The 11,273-nt window shown below is 40.5% G+C and overlaps 1 protein-coding gene across 2 annotated transcripts in view; it reads left to right on the top strand.

Annotated features, from left to right (window-relative positions):
• Positions 1–11,273, top strand: part of ADCY1 (adenylate cyclase 1) — a 168,664-nt gene that overhangs the window by 132,363 nt on the left and 25,028 nt on the right. For both annotated transcript variants that reach the window (XR_005817336.1, XM_040548907.1), the window contains exons 11-12: positions 3,877–3,961; positions 9,075–9,164. Coding sequence is in view for 1 of the 2 variants with exons in the window: in XM_040548907.1 (XP_040404841.1) it covers positions 3,877–3,961; positions 9,075–9,164 (175 nt within the window). In the remaining variant the exon portion in view is untranslated. The remainder of the gene's footprint in view (positions 1–3,876; positions 3,962–9,074; positions 9,165–11,273) is intronic.

Raw genomic sequence — 11,273 nt, 5'->3', positions numbered from 1 at the left:
TTCAGGAGGAGGACAGACGTTTTCACAACGAGAGCCCACCCCTCCCCTCTTCCTCCTTTTTTCACCTTTTATTGCTGAGTGTGACATCATATGGTATGGAATATCCCTTTGGTTGGTTTAGGTCAGCTGCCCTTGTGATGTTTCTTTCTCGCTTTTTTGCCCATCCCTAGGAGGGTTAGAGAGAGTCCTGATGCTGTGCCAGCACTGCTCAGCAGCAGACACAACACTGGTGTGATACCACTGCTGTTTTAGCTACGAGTGCAGAGCACAGCACTGTATGGGCTGCTTCAGGGAAAGTTAACATCCCAGCCCGACCCAATACACTACTGCATGCCAGGAAAATGGACTGGTTCATCGCTGGGCCAGTTAGAAAAGCCTCTTACTGAACAGTCTCAAGTTCTCTCTTCCAGTGTGTCTGTGAGCAGTGGCTTTAGACAGCAGAACTACTAGCTTGGCCTGACTCTTTCCTTGCTGTGACACTAATGCAACCATGAGCCAGACTAAAACTCTGGAAGTATCAGAAAATTTCTCCTCTCCACAAAACTTGGAGTTCTAAGCTACTCAGTTGCCAAAAGTACTTGTAAATATGACTAGGAATGCAAAATCCAAGAGAAGACGTGTCATGTGTTACTACAGTGGGATAGGTGACAATAATGGTGTTTGACATGTATCACAGTATTCCAAGAAGGAAGTTCAAAATCCAAAGACAAGAAATTGTCTTTAAACAAGAATCTAAAGACAAGCACTTGGATGTACGCAAGTCAATGGGGCCGGATGGGATCCACCCGAGGGTACTGAGAGAACTGGCAGAGGAGCTGGCCAAGCCGCTTTCCATCATTTATTGGCAGTCCTGGCTATCAGGGGAGGTCCCAGTCGACTGGCGGCTAGCAAATGTGACGCCCATCTACAAGAAGGGCCGGAGGGTAGACCCGGGGAACTATAGGCCTGTTAGTTTGACCTCAGTGCCAGGGAAGCTCATGGAGCAGATTATCTTGAGTGTCATCACGCGGCACTTGAAGGGCAACCAGGCGATCAGGCCCAGTCAGCATGGATTTATGAAAAGTAGGTCCTGCTTGACGAACTTGATCTCCTTCTATGACCAAGTGACGTGCCTGGTGGATGAGGGGAAGGCTGTGGATGTGTTCTACCTTGACTTCAGTAAGGCTTTTGACACCATTTCCCACAACATTCTCCTCAAGAAACTGGCTGCTCATGACTTGGACTGGCGTATGCTTCGTTGGGTTAAAAACTGGCTGGATGGCCGGGTCCAAAGAGTTGTGGTGAATGGTGTCAAATCCAGTTGGAGGTCGGTTACTAGTGGAGTCCCCCAGGGCTCAGTGCTGGGGCCGGTCCTCTTTAATATCTTTATTGATGACCTGGATGAGGGGATCGAGTGCACCCTCAGTAAGTTTGCAGATGACACCAAGTTAGGTGCGTGTGTCGATCTGCTCGAGGGTAGGAAGGCTCTGCAGGAGGATCTGGATAGGCTGGACCAATGGGCTGAGGTCAACTGTATGAAGTTCAACAAGGCCAAGTGCCGGGTCCTGCATCTGGGGCGCAACAACCCCAAGCAGCGCTACAGGCTGGGAGATGAGTGGTTGGAAAGCTGCTTGGCAGAGAAGGACCTGGGAGTATTGGTTGATAGTCGGCTGAATAGAGCCAGCAGTGTGCTCAGGTGGCCAAGAAGGCCAATAGCATCCTGGCTTGTATAAGAAGCAGCGTGGCCAGCAGGTCTAGGGAGGTGATTGTCCCCCTGTACTCGGCTCTGGTGAGGCTGCACCTCGAGTACTGTGTTCAGTTTTGGGCCCCTCGCTACAAGAAGGACGTGGAGGTGCTCGAGAGAGTCCAGAGAAGGGCAACGAAGCTGGGGAGGGGTCTGGAGAACAAGTCTTACGAGGAGCGGCTGAGGGAGCTGGGGTTGTTTAGCCTGGAGAAGAGGAGGCTCAGGGGAGACCTCATCGCTCTCTATAGGTACCTTAAAGGAGGCTGTAGAGAGGTGGGGGTTGGTCTATTCTCCCACGTGCCTGGTGGCAGGACAAGGGGGAATGGGCTAAAGTTGCGCCAGGGGAGGTTTAGGTTGGATATTAGGAAGAACTTCTTTACTGAAAGGGTTGTTAGGCATTGGAATGGGCTGCCCAGGGAAGTGGTTGAGTCGCCATCCCTGGAGGTTTTTAAAAGATGTTTAGATGTAGTCCTTAGTGATATGGTTTAGTGGAGGTCTTGTTAGTGTTAGGACAGAGGTTGGACTAGATGATCTTGGAGGTCTCTTCCAACCTAGACAATTCTGTGATTCTGTGAAATTGTTGTAAGATAGTCGCTTGCTGCATAAAAACATAAATGCAATAGGCTTGACATTTTCACAATTTCTGTGTTCATCTCAGCAAAACAGCTAAGAACATAATTATATCCCCAGTTGGGGTTGGTGGAAGAAAGTCTATGTTTCTGTTGACTTAAGCTGTTCAGTTATGGATGCACACATATAGCATAACCACTAAAAGCCCTGATTATGAACCTTGCTGATATCTTATGCTGGGTTGAATTATAAACAAAAACAAAAGCAAAAAACAGCAGTGTAACCCTTTCTTACCGGTGCCAATCCAAATATCTGTCAGGGTCCCACTCAGCATTTGTTGTCTGTTGCTGCCTTGAAAGACATTGTTGCAGTCCCCTGCATCTTCTTCTTGCATATTACATCCTAAATCCATCTTGCATGTTATATCCCAAATACAAGACAGTTATCGTAAAATGTAGGGGAGCCTGCTATCTATTAATACTTGTATTCAGAATCCACATTATGACAGCATCTAGAGTTCCTTCTTGGTTCTGGATAAACATACTATACCACAGCATTTTCCCTGTTTGTGTATTGATAAATTCTTACATAAATTCTTATATGTATTTCAAATCAAAAGCAAATGTTGAGATGTTTTCCAACAGAATTGCGCTCTTTTTCTTCTACTGTTAGAAGAAAACAATAAGTTTTTCAAGGTCAAGGGCAACATACATGTTGTTTTCACAAGACTAGGAAGAAGGTACGAAGATCATTTTATGTTGCCGTCATATGGCCTTGTTCCATGGCTGGCATGGGGCCGAGTTGCACTTGAACATAAATTAAAGCACCAGCTCTGGTGGATTAATTTTTGCTAGGTTGCTCACATCTATAAAGTACTGTTCCAATAACACTGGCTTGCTGGAGGATGGAAGCTCTTGGCCTGTATCCCTCTTCTCATGAAGAACACACTTATTTTGAAAGACCAGAAGAAGGAAGACTAAGAATTATAAGACTTACTACAGCATCTTTGCAAAAGCTGAAATTTTTCTTACCATTGGAGAAAAAAATCAAAAGAAGGGAGTTGCTCTGTGTCAATAGAAGAAGGGAGTGCTGTCCGTTCTGATTTTATTTGACCTGTCCATTCTGATTTTATTTGACTTGATAAGTAACAGACTTGACTGGCCTCTCATTTCAGAATCTTTGAGAAGGAGAGATTAGAAGGGAAAAGCACCAGGTAGCTGTTACACAGCTGCCAAGGCCAAGTAATTGGGTTGCACCCTCCACTTTCCATGTCATCCTGCATTAGTCTAAAATTAGGAAGCATCTCTCCTGACACCCTGTAAGGGTGAATTTTTTAGATGATTTGATCTCCTTGCTGTGGTCGGAGTGGGTACTATGTACAGAAATGTTTACTGATTTCTCATCCTTGAGAGAAGTGTATTTCACTGTGAGTTTTTCCCTGCAATGGTTAGCTTTACAGTAAGGGTGAGGGAAGAGATCCTCCAGCACTCATCCAACACCATTTCAAAAGGACGCCTGTGCTGTTTGTTCTCATATCTACTACTAAGTTGGGTTGATTTACCCTTACTGTATTTTGGTTTTAGGAGTACCATAGTCCTTGTCCTCCTGGTGTTCTGCATATGCTTCCTAGTCGCTTGTATAATGTACCTACATGTCACACGAGTACAAGTAAGTGATTTAAGAATATTTTATCATTCCTTCTTTTACTGGCTATGCTTTGTTTGTGTTTTGGACTATGAAGCCATCAACACACACTTGATAGCATCAGAGTCGGAAATCTATGTGCTTTTCAAGCTCTTTGCTAAGTAACATATTAGGCACTCCAAATCATACAAAATGTTTCACTTGAATGTGGACCTTTATCCATGAGTAACTGGTGAAGCAGTATAGCATGCAGTACCATTAATGCTATTTTTTTTGTTTGTTTTCTTCTTTGCTACATCTTCCCTGAGCACCTATCACTGGCTGAATCATTCCAGTGTCCAGATGAACGGCTGCTATCATCTGGCATTTTCTCTTTTCAGACAATGAAGCATGCTATTTTACCTTCCATTGCAATTGGTATCTAAATATAAAGTGCTGCTAACTTCCCCTGTGTTTTCAATAGTTTTCTTGTCAAAGCATCAACCATTTTGATGATAACATACAATGTTTTGCACATGCAACCTTTGGCTTTTTCAAAACCTTTAGAAATTATTAATCCTCCTGCATTACATTTTCACAACAGTAATAATGAAGAAGGACATTTAGCTGTTGTAGGCAAGAATAAGATCAGCCAGATCAGAATAAGGCATCTATAGACTAATTTTCTGATGAAAGAAAATTTTAGTGGTTTAAACCATTTTTTAATACATTAATTAGGAGAGAACATACAGTTAATCAGCAGTAATTAACACACGCTAATTTTTTAGTTGAAAATATGCCCTTTGGCAGGAAGAAGGAAATTGTTTTCATGGAAACATAAATAGTATATTAGCAGAGTATCTGGTACAGAGCAGATTTTTATTTATAAACCTACACAATTTTATGGGAGTAATTTTGATGATCTCGTTTGTTTCATAAAGGCACAGTAGTCTAACACATGTTGTTCTGTGTATGAACAGTAGACGCAGATGAGTTTGTAGGAAATTGCTCCTCTTTATGTCATTTCCCTGGAACTAGCACAAACTTAAAGTTAGTTCCAGCAGTCCACAGCATTTGAACTTACTCTAGGTTCCTCTAGAGATCCAGTATTTTACAGGACCAAATCCAGCATTAGAAAAATAAAAATATATAAAAATTCTGAATATAACAGTTTGAAATTTTGTGGAGAAGTTTTGTCTTATATAATGAATAAAAGTTAGCTAATATACTATGTATAATGAATATAGAATTATGAACTGGGCACTCTGTGTAAATTGGTATTCTGGCATTGATTTGCTATTTTACATTGGACAAGTGACTCAGCTTCCTCATGCTTCAGCATCTCACTCATAAAATCACTATAATAATGTTGAACTGTACTGGTTACCTAGTATTTAGGAGATCTGACAGTACATCTTTAGTTAATAAAAATCCCACAAATAAAACAAAGAAAATGAAACCCAAAATGCTTTATTGTGATGAAAGAGCAAATATCAAAATGACCAAAAGTCAGAAATATAAAGCTTTTATGTGACAGTCAGAGCTTTCATTCAGACATCTTACACATTACCTTTTAAAGTTTTATTTTCCTTTTTAACCCAGTAGCCTACCATGTCAACAATTATAACATATATAAAACACACACACAATAAAAAAAGTCTATGCAATGGGTCAGGACCCTCTGATTTTGAATCTGCATTTTGCTTTGTCATTATTAACCATGCAGCATTATCTTCAGACTATGGGAATTCCCAGCATTTTATTATTACTGTTTTGACCACTGTAAGTGATTCCATTGCAAACTGAATTAATGATATATATATTTATATATTTCTTTTATATGAAATCTTTATAAAGGTGTGAATTTTTTTATTTGTGTGAATAAAAATACACTTCTTGCCTCAGGTATGCACAGATTTTGATTGAGATGGGTGGACAACTTGATGGGTAAACAAACAGTGTGGATGATCAGATTCAGAGTATAGTGGTTAACAGGTCACACTCTACCTCGAAAGCAGTAATAAGTGGAGTACCACAGTGGTCTATACTGGGACTTGTTCTGTTTAAAATTTTTATCAACAAATTAGAGAAGGACATGGAATATTCTCATGCTGAGTTTGAAGGTGACACCAAAGTGGACGGAACAGCCAAAACACAGGCAAGGCAACCATTAAGAGGTACCTGGATAGACTGTAGGAATGGGCTGACAGAAGGAACCTTATGAGATCCAGTGTGGACAAATGCAAAATCCAGCCCCTTAGAAGGAAAAAATTCCAGCAATGAGACAGTCTGTTGACTGACCAGCTCTGTAGAAATGGTCCTGGAATTCATGGCAGAGAGCAAGCTGCCTATGAGCTAGCAGTACACCCTGGTAGTAAAGGCAGCCAACAGTATCCTCAGTTATATGAACAGTAGGTCATGCAAAGTGATTCTCTCTCCTCCTCAGCACTCAGTAGACCACATCTAGAATACAGCATCCACATATGGGCCTCCTGAGGTCCCTTCCAACCTAAATTAGATGATAATAATGAATGAATGCAGAAATAGTCTATCTTTTCTTCCATCTTGTAATTTTTGACATTGCTATATCCCCTTGAGACCCAGCTTTTCAGTGTGAGATTTTTACAGTTCAAGATTTTTGTTCTGCAATACGATCATTATTTTATTAAAGGTGATATACCAGAATATTTTACTGATGCTGATTAAAACTGTATGCAGGTGTGACTAATTAACTCAAGCCCATCCTATTCTTATACAAATTTACTATTTATATTACATCAAATGTTCCCCATTTATGCTTATGTGTTCTGAATCCGCACCGAAGCCAACATGTACTCTTAGATCACACAGGGTTTTTATTTTTTCTGTACTCATTGTATTCTCGTGTTTTGCAGCCCAAATGAAGTTGATTCATCCATAACTGTATCAGACTTTGAATTCTGTGTTCACACATACAGAGGAAATATCTCTCCATATGTAAAAGGAAGGCGAAGCATTTCAATACATAATTTCTGTTGTTCCGAGGCCACAGAATCTGCTCTGTGGGTACTACGGTGCCTGCTGGAAACTATGCTTTCGCTGTTGGTGAATAGTTGAACATCCTTAATTCAGGAATTGTGACTTTCATTCAAAAATTATGTTTTTGCTTGTTTCATTTGATCTTAAGCCAAATCCAGTCTCAGCCCACTCCTTTTAAGGGACACGGGATTGTTCCCACTCTTCAAATTTGATTCTTTCATACAGTTGATTTTTGCCCCTTGAAGTCATTGGAGGAAGTCCCATGGTCTGAAATAAGTATTGTGGATCCCCTAGATAATAGATGTCCCAAATGTTCTCAGTGCAAATGGAAAAGAAGGAAAGCATCTTTTGCTGAAAACAAAGTGGATCTCTATATGTGGTGGTTTCACACTGAGGGCTATCCAAGCTCCACCACACCAATCTTTCACTCCCTCTCCTCAAAAAAAAAAACAGGGTGAGAAAACATGATGAAAAAAAGCTCAAGGGTTGAGATAAGGACAAGGAGATCCCTCACCAATTACTGTCACAGGCAAAACAGACTCAGCATGGGGAGAATAATGTTATTTATTGCCTATTGCTATTAAGAAACTAAAGTAAACTAAAAACACCTTCCACTGCTATCCATACTCTTCTACCTCCTCCCCCTGAGCAGCACAGGTGAACAGGGAATGGGGACTGTGGTCAGTCCATAATGCTTCGTCATCTGCCACTCTCTAATGGTCAGTCTCTGCCTCTGTTCCAATGTGGGGTCCTTCCCATGGCATACAGTCCTTCCCAAACTGATAGTATATGGGCTTCTCACAGGCTGCAGTTCTTCAAGAACTGCTCCAATATGGGTCTACGCCACAGGGTGCAGTCCTTCAGGAATGGACTGCTTAGGTTCCCCATGGGCTGCATCTCCTACCAGACCACCTGCTCCTGTTCCTCCATGGGCTGCAGTTCTGGCCCAAAGTCTGCTCCTGAGTGGAATCTCCAGGGGCTACAGCTTCCTTCAGGCTGTATCCACCTGCTCCAGCATGGGGTCCTCCATGGGCTGCAGCATGGAGATCTGCTCTGCTGTAGCACACCACAGGCAGCAGTTGGACAGCCTACTCTACCATGGGCTTCTGCAGGGTCTGCCGGGGAACTTGTACTCTGGCAACTGAAGCAACTCCTCACCTCCTTGTTCACTGACCTTGGTGTCTGCAGGGTTGTTTTTCACTCCTCTCTCCCACCTGCTGTTGCACAGCAGGTTGTTTTTTTTTTTTTTCTCTTTCTTAAATCTGCTCTTGCAGAGGTGCAACCAATGTCATGCATTGGCTCAGAGCTGGCCAGTGGTAGGTCCCTTTCGGAGCTGGCTGGAACTGGCTCTTATTTAACATGAGGCAGCTTCTGGACTCTTCTCACAGAGGCCACTACTCCTCCCCGCCCATCAAATACCTTGCCACATAAGCCCAATATGGCTGGAACAAGCCTAAGTACTACACCCTAACAGACTTGTTGTTTCTCTCACACTTTTTGTCACTCATTTCATGTATGCTCCACAGCAGTGAACACTTCATACTTCAGTGTTGGAATCGGGGTAAAAATGGAGATGAGCAAGAGATTCACAAGACACCATTCCACTAGACATTTTTGTTCTCTACTGCTCTTTCTGCTCTGACAAATTCAGTATTTTAAATGTGTCCTTATAATTAAAACTACCCTGGCATTTAATGTGACTATTATAGTAGAAGACACAAATACCGCTGAAAGATTCCATGCTACCACAGTGTGTTCCCTTGAATCACTATTTGTAGCTGATAATTTACAAGGCAAAATGTGTTTTGGGTATATTCCCCATGGGAACAAAGTCAAATGCCATCACAGATTATTGTTTGCATTATGAGCAGGCGGCCTACTAACCTTTCAAAGAGTTTTAATTATAATGAGACATAATATATTGTAATAATAATTTCAAATGTATTACACCCAAATGCAATTATCATTAAAACACATATACACAATTATAACTGCATGCTTGTTTCATAATTTACACTGCAGGAAAAATTCTCATACCACTTTGTTCACTGTAAAAAGTCTACTAAACAATAAAAAAAACCATGTTTTAAAATTATTATTTTTAAATGATTATCTATAAATCATTTTTTCTCTTCCTTAGTGTTTTCCAGGGTGCCTGACAATACAAATTCGTACCATTTTGTGTATTTTTATTGTGATATTAATATACTCTGTGGCTCAAGGATGTGTGGTGAGTATTTAAATCAAATATTGCCTAATTTAATATTCTGTTCAAGAATAACATGTTACAGATACCATTAAACACATACCATGTTATGGTGTGGTGGACTCCTACTTTTTTGACTATTCATGCACACAGAGCATGTTTCTTCAAAATTAAAGACCTTTGCCATAATTTGAACTCTGCTGATTATATGATCCACTGAAGCTTCTCCTGTAGGATATGAATTTGCCCAATACTTCAGAAAATTGAGCTTCTTTTACAGCTAGTTCTACATGGTGGACTTGAATATCAGATGGGATTTAAATTTACACCTAAGTATTTGGCATTTAGTTGCCTTGTTGAATTCCCAGCACTCAATTTTACCATTTTGGCTGCTAATGCTTGGGGGTACCCAAGCAAAAGAATCCACACAAAAATAGCATGCTAAACACAAATGGAAATGATGAGGAGGTAGATGCCTCAAATCCTGCCTCTCTCTGGGATTTAGGCAATGCGTTCTAAGCAGTAGGAAGACAGTGATTTCATAATTCACAGTACTGACTGAGATGCCACATCCCTTATTTTATATGTGTGTTTTTTTTGTTTGTTTGTTTTTTTCACTTTTCCCTGGACCTCCCCTGAGAAAGTCTATCAGTTTGATCCCCAATGAACCGAATAGGCAGAGGATCCCTTGTTTTGATACAATGTCCTGAGAGGTACCAAGATTTCCTGATGTTCAGACATTTCTGGGAATTCTAACATCAACTGTGTGAATAAAAGCATACAGACATTTATGAGATTCCTAATGTGCCTATAAGCCTGAAGAGATGTGCAGTGCCTGTAGGCTAGCTAGCATCTCAGCAAGACATCTGTATGTCTGACTTTTGGATTTAGAAGAATATTATATCAGCTGGAACCTTTGTAAATCAGCCCCAATACACCTGATACTTAGTTTGAGCAAGTGAAACCATTGCCATTTTACCGCTTACAGATGGTGAAAATGAAATGCAGAGCTTGTAACACCTAGAGCAGCCTCAAACATCGGTAGAGGAAGACAGATTAGAATTTAGTTCTGGCCTCCAAGAAGGGTCATCCAATTACAACTTACAAAAGGTCATGAATATAGCTTTATCCTTTATTGAAGCAGAAAGAGCCTGTAACCACTGAAATGCTTAGGAGAAGTGTTTAATGAGTAGAAACCATTAGTTCCTGCAAAATAATGCCTCCAGAATTCTCAGCTAGCAGAGAAGCTAGGTGTTGAGATTTCACTTAGTTATGGAGCACATAATGTTTTCCTGGAAGGATTGCACATCATGTACAAAGTCCTCATGCAAGTCTGTGTTTTCAGATGACTGTAGTAGCCTTTTCAAGAAGGTCATCAAACAAAATCACATTGAATCGATTTTTCACCTCAGTCTCTATAATTTCATAATAGTAGCCATTATGAGTTTAACTCACATTTTATCTATGTCTCATCTTTCTGAATTACTACAACCCCCTGTAAAATATATAGCTTAATAACCTTTCAGATTGTCAGTTATTTTACAGCATTCTATAAAATTTCATTGCGAGTGGTCAGGATGAAATAAAAGGGTCTAATAACACACTTCAAAAGAGAAGCTTAAGTACAGGGCAAGGCAGTGCCTGTTAAAATCAGTATCACACTACAGTCCCACTCTGCCTGTTTATGTTAACTCTAATCCTCTACCTTAGTAAGGGATGAATGTTGGAGTGCAGTTAAGTCTGGAGCTCTAGGTAGTTGCACTGTTTACCAACAATTCCTCCCTTCCTTGTCTGAAAGAGATCTGTCTATGACATTGCCTTTGGAAGAATCTGATTAAACTTCCTCATGTTTACCATGGGAAATGCACCAAAACTTTTTTTTTTTTTTTTCCCAGCCAAGAGAGGAAATAGAGCTCCTCAGATAACTGAAATGGTATGGATAAATAAAGACAAGATGTTGTATTTGAATCATATGTGATAGCAAAATTAGCTCGGAGGTGGAAAAAATATATTATTCATTCTTAGCTTTTCAATCAGAGATTAAAATATCTTTTATTTTATATTTGATTAATTTAGATTGATAAAGCTTACATAGTTTATAAACAAACACATTTATTTCCGGGTTGTGTGCGA

The sequence above is a fragment of the Cygnus olor genome, chromosome 2 (assembly GCF_009769625.2).
Source record: "Cygnus olor isolate bCygOlo1 chromosome 2, bCygOlo1.pri.v2, whole genome shotgun sequence".
NCBI lineage: Eukaryota > Metazoa > Chordata > Aves > Anseriformes > Anatidae > Cygnus > Cygnus olor.
Note: the sequence above shows the minus strand (reverse complement) of the source record. Positions and strands in the feature narration are given on the sequence as shown.